General features: G+C 40.5%; 1 protein-coding gene across 3 annotated transcripts in view; it reads right to left on the minus strand.

The window, feature by feature from the left end:
- Positions 1-21,537, minus strand: part of LDLRAD4 (low density lipoprotein receptor class A domain containing 4) — a 488,264-nt gene that overhangs the window by 14,893 nt on the left and 451,834 nt on the right. Inside the window, exons 1-2 of one of the 3 annotated variants that reach the window (XM_077492399.1) lie at positions 19,751-20,711; positions 4,818-4,972 (exon numbers count right to left, since the gene is read on the minus strand). In XM_077492399.1, the coding sequence (XP_077348525.1) occupies positions 4,818-4,972; positions 19,751-19,820 (225 nt within the window). In that variant the 5' untranslated portion in view covers positions 19,821-20,711. Of the gene's footprint in view, positions 1-4,817; positions 4,973-17,951; positions 18,108-19,750; positions 20,712-21,537 lie in introns of those variants that run through there. The other 2 variants (XM_077492397.1, XM_077492398.1) reach the window with 2 other exon arrangements.

Genomic DNA, 21,537 nt, shown 5'->3' on the forward strand with positions numbered 1-21,537 from the left:
CACCTAAAACATGTTAGCTTTACACTGTTAACAGTTAAATTAGAGAGAAAATTAGGAGTGGGCAAAATTGTTATTTAAAAGTATTTGCTATTGAATAAGCTAACCAAAAACAACTCTAAGGGAAATCTAAGGAAAAAAAAAAACTGGCATCAAAAAAGTTTGGGAAAGTTTGCAGCAGCGGCTGTGGGACTATCCTTGGGTTGCACAGTGTGTGCAACTTAAAAGGACAATTACATAAATCATAGTTTATTTACTCAGCTTCACAGAGTGCAGTTATAAGCAGAAAACTAATATCCAGCCTGCAAGTTGGGTGATGACATCAAGAGGTTTCTAATGTTGGTTATTTTTGTTCACGGCACATTTCCTTTTAAGACATCAAAGCTGAAACACTGAATACCTTGCGGTAGTGATCAAGATAAGTGGTGCAAATGCATTTAGGATGATACTTTAGTGAAATAATACAAAGTCCAGAAGGCATATAAATATATATATTTTCATTATATAAAATATCAACTAATGTTTCATTAAGCAACTAGGTCAAATCTGCAAATATATATATATATATATATATATATATATATATATATATATATATATATATACACACATACACACACACACTAACTTATAAAGCTGTAGATATCTTCAAGAAGGAAAATAAATGGCTCTCTGTAACCCAGTTGTCCTCAAGATCGTCTATTTGGAATATCGGTTTCTGGATCTGGATATACAGGAGTCTAGCGGTAGCATAAGCGACTTGGACCAGGTTTAGTCTACAGCATTTGATGCATACGCAACTGCCGAACATTTTGGATCTCATGAGTATGTTATGTAATCAGTGCATGTACAAGATGCTGACAGCCAGTAGATGGCACCGCTGTTGCACAATTTTTAAACAGATGAAATGCCAATAGCTGGTATCAGGCTAGTTAACGCTTTGGCAACATCCTGCAACAAATCACATGGAAATTATCTATTTGTCTGTTTGTCTATGCATATGCAATTTACTTTTGCATCATTTTTTTTTCCAATCATTCTTTTAACAATATACCACCAAAATCAATGGAGACATTGTTTACATTCTTTAAATGAAATTTGAAAATATTTTCAGCCTAAACATGCATTTGCCGATTTTTAATTAGACCCAACTATAATCACCATAATCGGGACTATAATGGTTTATAAACCTTCAAGGGGGCAGCCAGCAGTTGACAATGTGCACATATGCATGGCATATACTTGCACATTATAACTCACTCTGGGCCTTCTCCAGAGATGAGGCGCAAGCAAGCTCCCCACATCCGATCTGTCCCCACCAGTGCTAGGTCATTTTCTTCTTCTTCCGGGTCTGTGGTTTTCTTGCTTCTTCAATTAGGCAGGCACTGATGATGATATTCCTATGGATACTCAATCTACTCAGCTTTATTGTACACTATAGTGTGCATGCACCACAGTCCGTGTACACATTAAAACATTTGCTAGCAGGCAATTAAAAGATTTTTGGCATAACAGACTTATAAATGCCCTTCTACCAATAGACACCCCCTGCTGGCAAAATGTTTTTCTGTAAGCTGTAAAACGCTGAATGAAAAAAAATTGACCACATATTTTCCCATCCAATAGCAATCAAAGAACTTCCAAACAAGGCCGGTTGCTTTTTCAGTTTTACTCCAGCAAAAGTAGTACTTTTTTTATGGTCAGACAATAAAATGATCATACTGGACACTTTCATCTGTCTGCCTGCCTATCTATGCTGCTGAAGACAGTTAAATGCAGCCATAACCTTTATAATTAAATATAATGTATGATTTATATATTCTTGCAAAAACATCCAACACTAACATCAATATAGATCCTTGTTATGGGGCTCATGTTTTTTCTTTCACCTATGAAGTACACCTAGCTTCTTAAAGTTAAACTGTAGTTGGGAAGTATTCTTACTTCCTTGGTTATAATGTTGATCCAAGGCCTTCGGGACTTTTGGATTCAAAACAAGTATGCAGATTAGGAGTCTTGACATTGCACTGACTTCTATCATCTGACAAAGAAGCTTTTGGATGAGCAAAAGAGCTGAGCACCCAGAATTCTCAAAGGGATTCATCAATGGCACTCTGTATTTTACCAATACATCTGTTTATATACACAGAATGGCTGTGTAAAATCCAGGCCCAATCAGGTATCAGCTATGCAGAAACAGAGTATTGCTGGAGAAGGTCCCCAGTGTAGATACCTTAGCGTAAAATAGGTATCTACATCAAGGGACCTGCCAAACCAATCTGTTAAGCTGTAGCTTGAGCCAAGAGTAACATCTGGGTATAAATACAAAGTAATATCATGTACACTAAGGGCCGGTTCACACTGGGGGCGATGCGAGGCGACACGACTTGCCTCGCCGCGATCTGACAAGTCGCCCCCGTTCTGTACAATGGAACCGTTCTGAGAGGAGCGACTCGAGTCGCTCCGACTCAGAAAAAAGGTTCCTGTACTACTTTTGGGCGACCTCGGGGCGACTTGCATTGACTTCTATACAGAAGTCATTTGCAAGTCGCCGCTGAGGTCGCGGCAGGTCGCGGCGAGGCAAGTCGGTGTCGCCTCGCATCGCCCGCAGTGTGAACCGGCCCTAAAGGTATGCTGGTGTCAATCTGATAAAGAGTACTTTAGGTTGACTTGCTCTAGTCTTCCCGTGATAAATCTAGAATACGGTTTTTTAGTTTTTTTGCAATGGGTAGATTTGGTGCATCATCTGGTTAACCATGGTGGATGAAGTAGAATTAAGGCGTCTCGCATTAAACAACACTTTTTCATTTGGAGAGTTTATAGTAAGCGATTTTTGTAGCATTCATTAAACACATTCCCTCAGAGGTTATTATGAGCCTATTTGAAGCTGTTGGAGGTTAACTTCTAATAAAGGCTTGTGGTCATTTCTTGAAGGATAATTAATTCTTTACTAAAACAAACATGTATTTTGTCATGGCCAATCTATTGTAAATTCTGATTACCTGGTGGTTGTTGGAGCCAGCACCTTCAATACTTTAAACACACCAATTTGGAACAAAATATGCAGAGAAGTTTTGACTTGACAAGAGCAAGTATTGTGCACAATGTGCAAGTATATGCCATGCATATGTGCACATTGTCAACTGCTGGCTGCCCCCTTCAAGGTTTAGAAGTCATAGTCATGATTATGATGATTATATTTCACACTGGCACGACATGTCTGTTGTACGACTGCCACCCTACTTTGCCCTGTGACATCGGTCCTACTTCCATCTGACTTGAATGAACAAGATAAGATTTTGTGCCAACTTTGAGATAGACTGACTTGTCCTTTGACCAATCAAAACAATCCCAGTGTGACAAATTCTTCCTGCTGCTGTAATCACCGTGTCGGATAGGATAAGGAGCCAACTTTGATCCGACTTCAATGATAGTCAATGGGCTGAAGTAGCACAGATGTAGTAGAGGAACCTTTATCAAAGTTGGAAGACTTGTGTCGGACCAGTTAAGACAGCTCTCATAGGGAACCATTGATTTATATGTCGTACCAGTGTGAACTTGGCCTAAGGGAGCCATCGTTAAATCAAGAACAGAAATGGACTGGCACAGAGAATGATATGCTAGACATCTGACCAAACCTGAAAGCCAACAAGGCCCAATATTTAATTTTTCATAATTCAACCCACAGGTGAATGTGACCAACATCTCCTCTCTAGATAAAATGGAACAATGGGCTGGTGGTGGGAGCATTATTTCTTACAGTCTGCTGGAGTATCTGATGCTTGTGAACCAATTGCATCTGAAAATCAAGAATTTCCAAAATGATGCAACTAATGCTCAAAACCATTTACATGGCTTGGTTTTTTCTAGCAAATAAATGGCAAGACTATTAGTGAGGTTTCGTCACCTGCCAATAGTTAATTTTTGAGTGTGTATGTATTGTAAAAATTCATATAAGAAAAAAAAAAAATCAACCATTTGACATATGTAGAATAAGAGTATTGAAGAATTATGGTTGAGCGCCAATTATTAGTTTGGTTATTTCAGCTTGTTTACTGCTGCTGTAAATGGAGGGCAAATTCTTGTCCTGAAATGACTGGTGAAAATAAATAAATGAAATTTATAAATACAAAGGACTTCCACTAGAATGGCTTCCCTGGAGCACCAGAAAATCCAGTCTACTGCCTATCCTAATGAGAAGTGACTGCCTCCTGCAGCTACGTCTTTCACCCAGCCTACAGAGCAAAGGCGCAATGTTCAGTCAGCTGTCTGGGTCATGCCAGACACATGCCTCCTATCACAAAACGCAAAGTGGAACCTCAATGCCAAAAGCTGTTGTAGAAGTGCACTGTCAAGAGGAAACTATCCTTTATACTTTTTAACTGTCTGAATCCAAATCACAGCCAAACATAATGGAAGAATGCATGCAAAAACATTTTTATACTCGACGATTCAGGCAAGGACTTTGTGTTATACGTGTGACTTATTCTTTACAATAAAAAAAAAAAAGAAAAAAAAAGAAAAAAATACGCACACCCCTCAATGGAATGTAAATAGACTGGAATTCACCTTGATGGGACTGAGTTTTTTAAACTGAGGCATGAACATTGAACTGGGTCTCAAATCAACCAGGATTCCAACTGTTATTTTCCCCCAGATTGTTAACTAGTAAAAGTTGACTCTAAATTAACTGGTTATTCACAAAGTGAAATTTCATCATCTTCAAACTTTATTTTTCTACCTTTGAATAATGATTCTGTATAGATATTTTTCATCTCCTAATGCTGTACCACCATCAAATAGAGAGGTCTACAACTCACCGGCTGTAGGGCTTCTTCCTGTCTTCTACTTTGGCTTTGTCTGTTAATAATGGACCACGTAGATAGCTTATAATGATTCAAAAGGCAGACAATGACAACCACCATTACAGTTATGACCACTATTATGATAATGATCTGGACAAACTCCAATTCAGCTGAAAGAAAAAAAGAAAGAAAAAAAAAAAAAACATTATTGAGCGTTCTAAAATTATGTAATTTAAAGTCACTAGGAAGTGTACATATAGCCAATGCTAGGGGTGGATTAAATGCATTGCCAGTTCATTTTTGTCTGTTTCATCATTTAAAGATTTCTCTTAACTTTGTCCTGAAGAAGCAACAGAAGCGAGAGGAAATCCCTTCTCAGACATTCACTGAAAATGTGCCCCTCTCTTCCAAAACTTCCCCTCTTGTTCCAATGATAACATTTTAAAATTTCTCATCACTATCTTTCCCATTGACAATGGTCACTGGGACAAACAGATGGTGACTCTCCCTAGAGGGGACAAAAACAGCAATGAAAACCTGACAGGGGTTCCAATCCTTTCCTACAATACCTAAAAACTAGAAAAAAAAATGTTTTGGCTATACATACACTTATCAATAGTCTAAATATATACAATACAGCAAATGCTTCCAGCGTACATTTAACAAGCTTTACGGTTTATTATCATGGATACGTCCAATAACACATTCCCATCACCCTTGTCGCATAATAAGTCTTCAGCCATACACTGCCTGTGCTACAACAAACTGCTACATGCCTAGTTAAAAAATATTATTATAGCAAACATGTTGAAATTGAACATATCATTCAAAGAAAAGACTGCAGCAAAGGAAAAACTAGGCAAAGCAAAATTTGAACACATGCAGGTCTAGCTGCTAAACCCAGATAGCACATTATGGACCTGAAACAAGCAACAGAGAAGCCACAATCACAGGCCCAGGCAATTGGGTCAGCCCCTATATGTCCATACAAAGACAAATGGTCTAAATAAAAATATCTACGCAAGCAGGAACTGATGGAAACAAAAAAATAAATAAAACACGCCAGCAGCGTTGTATATTGTTTTCAAAATAAGAAATATTTCAGAAATCAGAAATCTAAAATCCAGCTATATACTAGAGCTGGTATGTAGGTACATTGCTTTGAAGATATATTCCTGAATGTAAAGAATGCCCACATCACCCACCAGGCTCCACTGGTTTAATAAGCACTCTCCCAAGTGTGACTATAAAGGAGCTTCTGAGATGCCAGTTTTACTGCTCCCTAAGGCTCATCACTTAGCTGGCAATGCTATAAAGGATTTGTGGACAATCCTGTGATAAGATGAAAAATATACACTCTACCTTTCCAGTACAAAACATAAAGAAGCAGCATTGGCAGGGAACCTCAAGTTGACTTTCCCTGCAAAGGTAAAGCATAATGGACTACTATGCATCGCATAGTAGTCCGTTACGTGTCACTTACCTGACACAGGAGCCAGCAAAGTCACCGCTGTCCCCTGTAGTCCGGCGCATCCATCTTCTCGGTGGGTCTCGCTGCTCTGCCGCTGTCATTCGGCGAAGCCGCGATGACGTCACTCCCGCGCATGCGCACGGTAGCTGCCACTCGCGGCATATTCGCCGGTGCCGCACTCAGTGGTGCCTGTCCTTAGGCAAATATCTCCTAAACCATGTAGGTTTAGGCGATATTTCTTGGACCTACAGGTAAGCCTTAATCTAGGCTTACCTGTAGGTCAAAGTGTGTTGTAAGGGTTTACAACCACTTTAAAGCAGAATTAAACCCACAGATGTAATGATTTCCTTAAAGCGTTACATTCAAGGCATGCCTGAATTATAATGTTAGGCCTCATTCACACAAAGTGCGCAGAGGGCCAAGTTTACCAGTACAGAAATGCCTAGGTATTCCCTGCATCCACATGCAGGCAGGTCCATTGAAGTCAATTGGAATGCACACTGCGCAAGTTTGGGGACACAGCCACACGCACTAACATGCATGTCAGATTGCGAGCAGCGGCTATGTCCGTACAGCCAATGCGTCTCAGACATCAATGGGACTACCTTCACAGAGATTAACGGAACAACTGTGCATCCCTATGCAGGTAAACACAGTCCCCCTGCCAGAACACAACAGCTCAGCATGGGAGATTGCTGTACATAGTCGGATCATTCATGTAGTGGTTCCGACTGCAGCGGATGTACCAACATCAGATCTTTAGTGCAGTGGCTCTACCCGGGGCTGTCAGTTTTTACTAGTAGTGTGTACCAGGGTTAAAACTGGCAACAGATTGAGCGAAATAACCTGCTGAACTGGCCGAATGTCAGTGTATGGATCTCCCTGTTCGACAGAAGTTGATTGCTAGATCAACTTCTGTCAAATTAACAAGTTGGAAAACTTTTGTGTATTCGGTCAGCACAAAGTCTTGCTGTCAGACTACACAGTGCCGGATAGAAGTGCGGGGGGTGGGGGGGTTCTCCATATGGGAGGATTTTTTTTCTTTTCGTGCAGCCTACTGGCTGAATGAAGAAATTAAAGCGTCCTTGATTGTTCAGGATAGTAGGTTTTAGTTCTACTAAAAAACAGAAAAACTTGATGCACTCCACTGTATAAAGGAAAATGTTGAAAGGGTTAGTACATCTCATTGACTTTGCCCACACCTTACTACTGATTCCTGAGCACATCACATGTAAGAAGTCTGTGTGGGCATTGGATGGTACCCAGTTTGCATTAATGCAGCTTAACAATTGGTCTTCAGTGAATTTCAGTGAAGGGTTTACACATTAAATATACTGGCTTATTAACCGAAAGAGAGATGTGGCAATCGCACAATCTTTTTATTTTTTAATCAAAACAAGCTAAATAATTGTTAAAACCAAAAGATATTTTACCATTAACACAACCTTTCATATATCAGACACCAAGAGTGCATATGATTACTACTTAGGCTAGGTGAACACTTGTGCATCTGCATTTACATGTGTTTTTCATGCTTTTTAAAATGCATTTTAGTGCATTTTTCACGAGTTTGTGTTTTTTGTTGTACATGGGTCCCACAGACAATAATGGGATTCCTCGCGTTGTGCAGTCACGCAACAGCCAAAGCATGACAAATCACACAGGTGTAAACAGGACTTGAAGAATAAACTATATTTTATGACTGCTTGCCTGTTAAATCATGAAAACACGAGCCCTTACACCTGCCCCAGAAGTTATTCAACAGTATTCAAAACCAGAGATTTAGAATTCTTGCCTATAATAGACATGATCCATGTAAAAATAAGTGAATAATCCTTCATCTCAAAATAAGCCTAAGTAAAAGTTTTGTTTTCTTAAAGCAGCTCCACCCCCCCATTTCTTTAACTAACCGCTGGTATGACCAAAAATAAACCTATCCGAATGCCCATTTTACTTACCCGAGCCAGCAGTCACGAGACGATGCTGGCCCCATCCATCTTGGTGTATTTGCATGATGAGGGCACTTCCTATTCGTGGAGGAGACTCTTCCAGTGGCGGGATCCTCTCACAGGGGTGGTGAGAGGACTCATGGCCGAGATAATGAAGAAAGAAAAATGTCTGGTCGCCTGGGTAGGAATTTAGCTTGGCACACAAACAATTGGATGCCTTGGAAATAGGTGTATGGAAGCGAGAGAGCTGGTTTACACCGGAATGCAAGTATTCCTGTGCAATTCCACACGGTAAGGTTTTGACAGTCCACTAATTTGAATTGGATGCAAAATTCACTGGAACATGGAAAAAGTAATCCAAGCACAAATTTTTCAGAAAGCACCACCCCAAACCACATGGTGCTGCAGTACCATGCAATCTGGTTGCCACAAACGCGCTGCATTTGCGAAATGCATTTCAGGTGTCAGAAAGTACCTTTCCCACATATGCATTTCAATTTGATTTGTGCCTGGAGTTTGAGTTTAATTCATCTCCTAAGAGTAGCAATTTTAAACAAAACACAGAATAAAAAAAAAGCACCCACCTGCTGTCAAGTTAGGTTATTCAGAATTAAAAAAAAAAGGATTCCTGGTCGGTTGCTGTGGGTGACTTTGCTTCCCACATTACTTCTAATTGCTGCCTTTTTTCTTAACCTGGAGATTACATTTTCCTTTCTTGAACAACTTGATACAACTTTCACATTTGTCATAATATAGGTATGAAGTATAGCTTCACTTTAGTTGAATAAATCCCTCTGTGGTGTATAAATTCTCCCTGCATGTGTGGGTGAGCGGCTCAAGAACATCAGTATTTTGTCTCATCGCGTTACACGTGACCCAGCAGCCATAAGCGTGTCCAATTTCTCCACCCTAAACTCACTCATCCATGTTTTTATGGACCTTGTTTGTGCAGTGCTGCGCACTGTGCGTCACGTTACAACAGGAAGGGGCCATACCCAAACTGTTCCCACAAATTTGGGAGCATTAAATTGTCCCAAGTGTCTTGGTATGCTGACAACTTAAGAGTTCTCTTCACCGGAACTAAAGGGCCAAGACCAACCCCTGAGAAACCCCACACTAAATGATTTGGACCAGTGCTCAAAGCAAGGTCCATAAAGACATTGATGAGTGAGTCCCGACCTCAACCCTCTGAGATGAATTAGAGTGGAGACTGCAAGCCAGGCCTTCTTGTCCAACATCAGTGCCTGACCTCACAGATGTGCTTCTGGAAGAATGAACATTCCCATAGATACACTCCTAAACCTTGTGGCCAGCCTTCCCAGAATAATTGAAGCCAATTGAATAATTTAAGCTGTTCTAGCCGCAAAGGTTGAGCCAACTTAATATTAAACCCTACGGACTAAGACGCCGTTAAATTTCATGAGCATGTATAGGCAATATAGGGGTGTGTGTATATATACACACAAGGTGTGTATCAAATAACGAGACTGCAATCCCACCTAGTAAACAAAGCAGTCAGAACCAGTTATTGTATTTATTGTTATTATTGTTATTGGAACTGCATGCATGGCAAGTTTGAACCTGCATGACAAGCAGCAACACTATGACGTTCGGTCGCCATTTCGTTTGGTTGCGTTTTCTGTAGTATTAAAAAAAAATGCCAAGTTTAAAAGTTGAGTGTCAAATTTGGTGACATTTTTTAGTAAAATTGCACCAAAAACCAACAGAATTTTTTACAAATGCTTACTACAGCTTGTGGGAATGACACCCTGTCTCGTGCACATGTGTTTGCATGGCACAAAAGATGGGAGAAGGAACGTGAGAATGAATTCCCAAAAGGTAAATCAGTGCTTAAAGGGACACGTTTTGAGTCAGTTGATGCTGTAAAGAAGAAAACGGCGGATGTGTTGACACAGCTGACAAAAACTAAATTTTCTCCATGCCTTTGACCAGTGGAAAACAAGACTGCGGCAATGTATTAGTGCAAATGAGGACTATATTGAGGGAGCAAGTATTACATTTGTATACTATTTAATAGACACACCTTGTACACATACTATAATAATTTTTTTTAAATATATATATATATATATATATATATATATATATATATATATATATATATAATTATATTATACACCCAATACCCGAGCATGCTCATTACTGTACGAAGCAGGTAAGAATGGGCCTGGACGGTGTTCACAGAGTATAGAAAATGTCACTTATCACAGGAAATTTGAATAGCTTAGTCCTTCAGTAGCAAAAAAACTCCCCACAAAACCAATAATCTAAATTTTATTGGGGTTCGGGGTGGCAAAGGATCACAAAACCTTTTGCCTAGATCAATGATAAATGAATACAGACAGCTGAACATACGTAGTTCCCATCATCACTGCTTTAGGTCTGGTGAACGACAACCGACTTTTATTCACCTAATCAGGGAAGTGGACTTTTAGGTCTCACCAGCACACACCCTGCAGGAAGAAAATGTCGAGCGAGGAACAGCAAATTCGTCAGTAAATACAAATGAACTGGCCCAAAGCAGATGACTGACTGAATAGGTGGCAAGCAGAAAGAAGAAAACTAGTGTCTAATACCAGCAAAAGCTCTGCAAACAAAAAGCCGACCAAAAAACACCACCAGGAAGTTTCTGCTTCACAGAGCAATCGAAGTCCGAGTTCATACACATTTCTCTGAGCACTACTTGACTAGAAAGACTTGCTATGAAGAAATACTACAATATACTGCCAGATCCGATTAGGAAATTATAGCAAACAAGAGAGCAAAGCAGGTCACCCAGTCTAGATGAGGACAAATGAATTAACCTATGAAAGAAGAAAACCAGGACATAACAAGCTTCATATTCTGTATTCTCTGAAATAAATCTTTTTTTTCCCCACAATGCCCAGCTAGATTACCAGCAGACACAGGGCCAGTAATTTACATAGGTAAAGTCTTCAGCCATTACCTGGGAGATAGGACACTGCGCTGAACTTTATGTAGCTGCATTAGACCAATTTAAAACGTGATTGTAAAGGACACCTTGTAAATCAACCCAGTTTAAAATAGAAATGAAAGTCAAAACAGTTCTGTATAGATTAAAAGAAAACAAAAAAAGCCTTCCTTTTTTTTTTAATAAGTGATCACATTCCCTCTGTTCTCAGCAGCATAAGAGCTGGGAGGGAGGAGAAGCAGCAGCACACTGAGCTTCCCAGTGAATGGCTGTGCAGCAGGGGCGTGTCAGGACAAGTCTGATCATTAGATGAGAGTAGGCAAAGTTTCCAGCACAGCTAGAGAACTGACCATGCTGTGCTTCCCTGTTTAGTGTGATCAGTTTTTAATAGGGAAAGAGGGACTGGCAAGATCACCAGGGATTTCCCACAAAGGTAGCAATACAAAGAACAAGATACTTTCTCATACATGTACAAGGTACAGCAGACGCATCAGGAATATGAAGTGTTGTGGTAGAACGCTTTAAGCATCATCACCTGTGAATTGTGTGGGTGTTGATTTATGTATATTTTTATAATAGCAAATGATGATCAGCTCTGGCTACTACAGTAATCACTCTGGTCACAGATTTTGCAACCTCTCCATGAAAAGGAGAGGAAGTATTAACTGGGCTAATGACACTATCAATGTCGGTCATATCAAAATAGAAGATTTCGCTGGTACCCAGTGACAAAGGATATCTCTGCACCCCTTGTTCTTCTCTATCCTACCTCTGTGTGCGTCTTCCCATGCAGGTAGCTGGCAAAAAATATATATTTCAAATGTGTTCATTTCTTAAAGTGCAGCTTTACCCACAACAGCTTTTATACCATGTTATTGTTAATGTTATTTAGCAAGGAACATACATTCAACAATTAAAGGGTAAGTTCATCGTTACAGAAAAATCTGTAAGGAACTCGCAGCTCCAGGGCTTAGAAATCCCCGGAGCTTAATCTCCTAAATGTACCCTGTCAGGAGGTATGTTTAGGAGCATTCTAATTCACATGGGTGGCACTGACCAAGCAGAGCCCACGTAGCTCATCTTCTCGGGGGGGGGGGGTTTTGAAGGCAGAGGGGATTTCTAAGCGCCAGATCCTTGAACGACTATACGGGGGGGGGGGCTCAGAATAGGAGATCGCGCGCCCCCCCCCCCAGTCCTACTGACCTGCATGGCGGCGGTGTAAATTCAACTTACAGATTTTTCTGTAAAGGTGAACTTGCAATTAATTATGCTACCGAAATGAGTGTGTGCTGCAAGTTGTCTCCAGCATTGCTCCCGTTTCTTCTCGCTGGAGGCTGCCTTTTGCTGAAGCCCAGAGCCCCTGAGCAGCAGAAAATCTTTTGACTGACAGCAGAGCAGCCTTGAGTGCATTACTGGATTTTATACAGCATCTGCACTTAAATTTAACGACTGACATAGCTATACTTGCAAATAGGAAATAGGGGCAGCCTATAGTGATCTAGAAGAATTTTCTGACTAAAATTTCACTTTAAAAATGCCAAGACGCTTACAGAAATGTATACATGTTAACCTTTTCTAAAAAATAAACCAAATTGTAATAATTGCTCCCCAAACAACCAAAAGTGTAGGTTTAATAAACGTTAAAACGCTGACTAAACAAAAGCTTCTGTTTGTTTTAGGAACCACTATTATTGTTATTCTTATTGGTCTGATAGGCCCTATTAAAATGTAAATAGTAAAAGTGTCACTTAAACCACATAAAAAAAAAAAAAAAAAAAAAAACTGTATTACAAGCGGTTGATAGTCACTATGAGATTAGTTTTCTGCAAAAAAAAAAAAAACCTGGTTGATCCTACTGCTCTCTCCACCTTATTTTCATGTCCACAATTCAGCTTGGGATTTTGCAGCTGTGGTGGCAACTCTGCACATGCTCAGTTTTCAATAAGTTTCTATGGTGAGCATTTCATCCCTATCACATCTGAGACGCTCATGTGACTATAGAGTTATAAAATGGATGTATATACAGTGGTAAATGACAGCAGCCCACTCCCTCCTTCCTCCTCTATGCACACTAACCAGCTAAAAACAATGAGTGGGATATTGCATGTAGCTTAATGGAGGCTTCCCCACCCCTCTTATTCTAAGATACAGTGCTGGGGGGGGTGCCACAATATGTAACTGGCAGAAATCCACCCACACCATGTTATTGCCAAAGAGTAATAAATTATAAATAAATTATTTCAAATAAATTGTATGACCATTTATCCATATTATTTTCACTCTATATTCCAAAAGCTTTTTTTATTTTGAACATGTGACCTACAGCGGAGGACTACAAGCTCCTGCTGCTTAAGTTTCCCTGCAGACGGGCTGGGAAAGAGCTGGGTCATGTGACAGCTGTATATCGATTAGAAAAAAAAAAAAAGTACTTTATTTTATTTATTTTTATAAAAATTATAGTATCATCCAGATGCAGAAATAGAAGAAAAAATGTAAATTAAAAAGTGTGTGTTTACCATCAAGTATCAAAAGTGTTCTACTTTATTAAATTCTTCAGTCTCTACATTTTTTCATCTGTTAAACTTGAACCATCCAAATTTGTAACCAATCATTTTTTGCTAATTTACCCTTCATAGTCTGCCTCCACACTTTGTGCTGAACAATGTCCGTAATTCTCATCTCTGAAAGTTGGGGGGTATGCCAATAGCAGCCTGAATGAAAAGGTTACACAGGAGAATACACGCAGCACCCCTGAGAGTGGTGTACCCTGCTCCATACATGTGTGGCAGGGACACTGATCCTCATTCATTTCCTTGCTGAGCTGGGATAGATCTCAGCATGGGGTGAACACTGAGCTTTTCTATTTAGTACAATGTGTCAGAGTACCACCCAAAACTAGAGTGCTAATACTGTAATAGAAAAACTGTTACAGCTCATTTTGAGATGTGTGATTATCCTGTGAAAACATTACACTCATGGTGAGTGGCCATCAATTAATAGATGTGTGATCTTAATACATTTCTGTCATCGCATCTCTTGCAGACATACTACACCAGAAATGCTGTATCCTCAGGAGACCACACAAGCATGATTCATGACTGACAGCTGGGTAACAGTGTACATTGTTTTGGAAGAGGCTGCTGCGAAGTGGCACAACTATTCCATCTGCATTAAAAAAAAACTCCAATAGCAGCATGACATTCTGCAAAAAACACGCTGTACGGTTACCTATGCGTTTGTTGTGGTCTCTCTACGTTTTTCCCAATGGTAAAATCGCAGTTATCTAAGGCTGCTCATAAATGGACAGCATTTACAAATGTTATAACTCCATTCAGGAGATTTAGACAGTCAAGAATAATGTGAAACAAAAACCCATGTCACTCAATTGATAACCTGCTAAGATCTCACATATGGCATTATTGCTAGATGCACACAACTACACACCGTTTCCAGCCCACAAGATTAGCAAGACATCCCCCACATTCACAGAGTTCACAATTTTCATATGCTATCCTAGACAGATTTTAAAGTTGTTGTAAACCCCATTCATGAAATTTGACCTAAACATGTGTAGTGTTCGCTCATCCCTCCCCAAAGCTCTAAGTGCCGTTTATTTCTGCTGCCCCATTCCTCTGTTATCAGCAGAGTCACTTCCGACGATCTCCCTGACACAGGAGATAAAAGTAGCTGGAAGTTTGTGTCGGGAGGGAGCTTAGAGGTAGATTAGCAGAGAACTTGTCTTTTCACACTGCAGCTCTTAATGTTCTTTCGTTCCTCTGCCTGTGTGTGTGTGTGGGGGGGGGGGGGGGGGGAGGGGGGCTTGCCTTTCCTCCAATCAGCTCTCGCACAATAAATTGATTTCCAATACGTTCTACACTTTCCAAAAAGTGTAGAAAGGGAAAGACAGCCGATATAAAAGTAGAATTTATGTAGGGCTATACATTATGTAGGTCTCATCTCTGTTTCATCTGGAGCTATTCACTTCACTGGGTATAGGAGAGGGTTTACTACTTTGTTCGCTGTATATGACCATATGATGCACGGAATTGTATTTTTGCTATGGATAGGTTTCAAAATGAGAAACAAATTCTATGCACATTTTCCTCATTTTGTGTGGGGTGACCATTTGACCATGAGCCCCATGCCAAAGCCCACTATAAAAAGGTAACTTATTATAAACTAAATAAATCTAGCATTTACAAATGCAACACAAAATGTAAATTGAGGTTCTTAAAAATGACTTTCCTTTTCATTCTGCAGCACTTTTTTTGTAAAATTCAATACAATATGGTAATATGGAGGTGTTCTGTGCACAGATGGTATGCAGAATGCCTCAAAAAATTTATTTTCCTGCTTGTGTGATTGACTCACTGATTTTTCCAAAAGTCTGCACGAAGACAAGTAAAATTTTTGGTATCTTCTGCATTAGAAATCTATATTTTGGTGAGATTCTCCACAAAAGGTTGGCAAAGGGATGGTCGGTGCTCAGGAGGACTCCAAAAAATGTATTTTATTTTATTACGTAAACATGTACAATGCTGTAAAAATAGCCAAAGCGTTTCAGACGTCAGTCAGTCATGGCTGATAAACTCCCCAAAGGTTAATCACTTATAAAAGGGATGCGGACACTGCAGCTTTCCTCATTAGAACACAAAGTGCATCAGCTGAATAATAAAAGAACCAGTCACTCAATCTGTCTGGAGGACCCCTGTATATGAAGAATAAATACCAAAGGAGGGCAGGAGAGTGAAAACAGCTCAAAAGAATATAATTGAAAGAAAGCAAGCAGGGAGTTCAATGCCAAGTAGTACCCAGGTTTTCCCTACCCAAGCCCAACATGTTTGAGCAGGGAAGTCTGACTATAGTGATCCTAAAAATTTAGATTACTTTTAGGGACTGAATATAACTAGCCAATACACTCTTTGGGATCTGAAGCATTGAACTTTCCTATATAAAGCCGTAACTCCAAACAATTTTTAATTTTTATGGCTATGCTATTGGTTAAGGAATAGCAGAGTTGGAGGCAATTATTGCTGTGTTCCCGTTGGGGCTATTTACCTCCATTTCCTTTCCTAGTGAGGCACTAGGAAGTCAAGTGGAAGCCCTCTTTAAATTATATGCAGGAAGAGAACAGAGGCAGATACAGTTATTTGAATAGATCTGACCCATGTGAGACTGCAGACAAGAAGCTATTGAGAGCCCCTCTAGTCGAATATGTGTAACAAAGGTCACTGTAAATGTTCGCTGCTACAATATCAGCAGCTGGTTTATTTAAACCATCTGAAACCATGTTACAAGCAATTGGAAATTCCCTGAACAGAAAAGGCCCTTTATGCAAAATAGGTTTCCATTACGAATCATAACAATATTACATTTCTGTCTTCTTAGTAACACATGAAACTTCATAACTGCCACCTCCGTTTCCTAGACAAATAGAACGCACAAGAGTTAAGTGTCCCCAGGTAACAATTGCACACAGTCATATTTATAAGACTTGTACAGACAATGCAAACTATGAACTAATGTACAAAACCTTTAAAAGAACCTTTCATAAATCCAGAAACACAGACTTTAATTATTAAATTCTTAACTTAAACTTACAGTTCAATTTCAAATACAAAAATGGAACCACATCTTAGTCTAACATTAATAAAACTGGGAATTATAACATTCATTTGGGTGCAAAGATTTGGCCACAGCTCTTAAAACAGCACTGACCATTCCGAAGTTCAAGGTTCCTTACCCAAGATCAAGTTTATTTACGGTAGAATGTTTAATTGTAACAAAAAGAAATAAAAAAAATCCTTACATCATGGAAAGAACAAGTCTTATCCAATACAAACTATGTTATCTATGGAACATATGAACAGTCCGAGTCAAGACTGCCTAACAGTCTAAGCCAGTAGCCAACAATAATTCTACCATGGTTGTATTGGAACCTAGCTTGTGGAAACCCTTGGCACATTCTAGAATTTTAATCACCGTATAGGCCACATGTAGTTACTGGCAGGCTGAATCACCATATAGCTTCTTATATCTTCTACCACAACAGGAAGATGTTTCTGCCACTGACTCATAGCGGAGTCTCACCCCTCCCTGGGGCTGCAGTGGTAAGCTCTCCCCATCAATGTATCTACAGCAGCCACCCAGCCCCAGCACTCCTGGCTGTTGCAGGGGGAAGGCCACTTCTCCCGCTGCACTCTCGATATCGAAAGTTAAATGAAAAATCCAAAAGAGAAAACTTTTTTGTAATGGCCAAAGTGGGGACCACAAAGATCAGGTATAGGTTTCTTGCCAGCAAAGTTCCTCATAGATATAAGACCTCCAATAAATCATACAAACAGCCAGCAGCTAGCCAATATGGAAATACCTTGAAACATTTTAGTCCCAACTCCGGCACCAAGTTGTTTACTAGCACTTCTCTCAGTCCGTGTGTGGCAATGCTTGATGACCTACTTTTTAACTAGATTCTCACCTAACAAAATCTCATACAAATGTACCGTACCTACTTGCCCATTAAAAAATCTGACTCATTGAAATCTCATATCGAAAAAGAAACAAACTTTAGGATGTCTGTGTGTTAAAGTGAAATACATTGATCGCCTAGACTTGCAGAAACAAAAAAAAAAAAAATGTATATACTTCACTAGTGCTATCATTTGACTGTGGGCAGACACTCAAGTGCAATGCACTCAGACTTTCCTAGAATGCAGAGTTCACAGGGACAGAATGGCAGATATGAAGGTGCCAAGAGCTACCGCTCAATCTAAATTTACCAAGGCTCGGGTGAGGATTCTCTGAAGAGGCAGGCACGTCCGTTCTCTGAATTAGCAATTGAACATCAAAGCGTTCCAGCAGTCTGAAGTCTGGAAAATTTGTGGTAAGTTTCCGCCTAAACCTCACCCATAATATGAACTTGAGCAAGAAATGCACAACAACCAGCCCAAAGTTCCTCGGCGATGATGTCATTCACTCTATTAGTAAGCTGTCCAAGCACAACTTAGAACCCTGAATCCTCCTCTGTTAACATTTAAACTGCTTTAGAACACTTTGAATGTTTTATCATGGCATACTAATAAGAAATGTGGGTAAGCTACAAAGATTTTATAGGAGAATACATTGTAAACATCAGCTTGGCAACAAAGTTTAGTCAGTCCTGGCAAACATTATTTTACATTTTAGACTTGGTTTTCATTTTCCATACACTTTCTTCCAGCCCCTGTCACCTCAAATGCACCCTAAGCTTTAGTTTGAATGATAGCAGGCCAGAACTCCTAATGTGTATACTAGAACTTGATGCTCTATATGCCTTAAAGTCAATGGCGATTCAAGCAATCCACAGCTGCAGTTGTACTGCAAACCAAATAACTTGTGACACTTGGCGTGTGGTTGAATTGTGAAACACTGCAACTCTGTTGTACAAGAGCAACTTCCACGACTAGTTTAAAGTCTAACTTCAAAGTATATTTCCTTTTTTAATCATTTGTTTCAGCAATCTGTGTTACAAAATAGTACGGTTTAAAGGAAGACGGATCATTTGTGGCATACATGCGATTAAGGATTCCACATATGTGGTCAAGGTGGTTACAATCCGTATTTAAAAGCATATTTGCAGCAAATACAGCCTCTTGTATATTAGAATCACCCAAGTGAATACAAGGTCAGGCAGTGCCAGGACAAGTTCCTCCAGCGTCCAAGGAAAAGATTCCAAACTGCACCCCCCCAACGATGTGCAAAAAACGTAGGGGATCCCATGTACAGAAATCATTTGCTTGTCAAAATCATTGTCATAACAGAAGGAAGGCGAACCCATCCCAACTGTAATCCATTGCATCCAGGAGAGCTTCCTATCCCACCCACCCCTGAATACACATTTTATTTGTGTCCCCACAATGTCTCATTAAGGCCCCTTTCACACAGGTCTGCCTGTCAGTTTTTCAGGCGGACCCGATCGGACCCTCCAGTCTCTTCTACAGAGGAGCGGAGGCTAGTGGACACATGTCTGCTGACACCCGCCGCCATCCGAACCAGTCTGCCAAAAACAGACTGATGGTGGTCCTATTGGACAGGCAGTACCCTGGACAGATGGGCGTTTCTATCCGACTGCCCTATAGAGAGGAGCAGGGCTGTGTCCGTGTCTGCTCTGCACAGTGGAGCGGACATGGACCAGTCATCCACCTGTTCAGCAGGGATCAGCAGAGAGCAAGTGGATTTTGCTTAGTGAAGGTGCCCGCGTGAAAGGGGCCTAAGAGTTTTTAGAAAAAGCCAACAGGTATCCTTAACCGCATAAACCACAGAAATGATTCGGAAGTACCACTACGATATGTCAGGAAGGAGGTAGGTGGTGGGTCACAGGTTAATGGAACAAGCTGAGGTAAGAAGCTGATTAGTTACTACGCACAACTGCACCAGATTTTTAAGTAAATCTCCCCCCAATGTGTCAATACAGCCACTCAAACACAGAGTATAGCAAGCAGCATGCGAGACTTGCTGGTATACACAATTACACAAAGCAGTTATATGTTTAACAGATCCAATTCATAGGTTAAGAGGAAAAATAAATAAAAGTGCTTACCTTTTACCAAAAACAGGTCTTTAATTCGAGTATCATCCAGTGTTGTGGTGTTGAAATGATCACTGGACATACTCAGGTCCTATGGATAGTGACATGTATGCAAAAGATCCTATTCTTCGAGCATCCCACGTTACTTGCTGGAGGAATTGTAAAGTGAAAGTAGTGTCTTCTAGCAAAGCCTTCTGCCCCGTCTTCCGCTTTTCTATCAGCAGGTCCCAGGTGCAAGGCACAAAACTACTGTGGCTCAGACAGCAGACTGCGGCTACCAATTATCAGCTGCCATCAGCGGAGAGCTAGAGGCTCTGTGGCAGGAAACTGGTTGTGTTGTGGAAAGAGATAACAAAAAATGCAGGCTCATATCCTCAGGCTGTCTGGAGCGAACCATCAACTATTTAGCAACATTTACAGAGAAAGAAAAAAAAAAAAGGTGCAAAAGAACAAATCTCCAAGTGCTGTAGCCGTCCGCCTTCAAAATTCCAGGTTTATAAAACAAAGCAGGCAAAAAACGTGCCAGTGTCTTCTTGCTGCTATTGCTTGAAAAAGCCACTTCAACTTTTCGCAGCTTCGGAAACAAGCCGAGAGGCAAACACAATGGCAGCCCCTGATTAACACGTTGCTTTCTGCTGTGCTGCTTGCTCCCTGTGACAGGGAGAGATTGACACTTGGAAAAAAAAAAAAGGGGTCTTTAATTCCTCCACATTTCTAGCCCAGGACACAATGTGCGTCATTCCATAGTCGAAACACTTTCCTCGCTACTTTAGTCAAGACTGTCTGATACTCGCTGCCACCCCCCTCATCTTCCCTCCTCGCTCTGCCTGTGCCAAAAGTCTCCAACTGCTGGCAGTTCCTCACACATGCTCGCTGAGCCAGCTCTGCCTTGGAAAAAAAGTGGATGTCACAGCTGCACTGTCAACAGTTCAACTCCTCGCACTCCCTCCCCGGCTAGCATTGTTCTGCCACAACTACGGTAGCATCCAAAAACCACACACAATACTTAACCTAGCTACACTAACTATCCTTGCATGGGACCAGATATGGAAACCAAAATATCTTCCTGGCAATAGTTTAGCCTGAATCATTTTGCTAATTATTAAAGCTAATTTAAAAAGCACAGAAAGAGGACTGCAGGCAATATGGAAATGTTGATGACCTTGGTCCTCTGCGAGTTAATTTACCAGGTCATGCACTAACTAGTACACCGATTGTACCTAAAAATATATATGTGAAGCCTCACCTTGTAAACTCCGTTTAAGAGAGAAATAAAAGGCAAAACATTTGGTGTATACATAAACACAACGCACAAATACCCCCTCCTCTTTTCTATAGGTGATCATATAACCTCTGTTCTCAGCTGCATAAGTTGCTTAGAGAGCCAGGGGAGGAGAAACAGCAGCATACTGGGCTTCCCAGTGAACAGTTTTGTGGGAGGTGTGTGTGTCAGCACCAGTTTGATCATTGGAAAGCAGGCTGAGTTCCTAGTACAGCCAGACAATTGACCACACTCTTTCATGCCTACCATGGTCAGCTTTTATTAGGAAATCATGGGGACAGGCAGGGACACAAGGTATTTCACACAAAGAAAGTAAAACAAAGAACAGGATACTTTTTCATACAAGTAAATGGTACAGCAGGAACTAATCAGGAATCTGAAATTGTGAGTTAACATTTAACCGCTTGTGGACCAGCGCACGCCGACAGAATGGCGCTGGTAGGCAAAAGGGCGTACAGGTATGTCCCCTTTAAGAAGCGGTGTCGCGGGCCCACTGCGATCTCCGTAACCACGGGTC

Source organism: Lithobates pipiens, unplaced genomic scaffold, assembly GCF_037356315.1.
Source record: "Lithobates pipiens isolate NorthernLeopardFrog02 unplaced genomic scaffold, aLitPip1_a1.2 Scaffold_19, whole genome shotgun sequence".
NCBI lineage: Eukaryota > Metazoa > Chordata > Amphibia > Anura > Ranidae > Lithobates > Lithobates pipiens.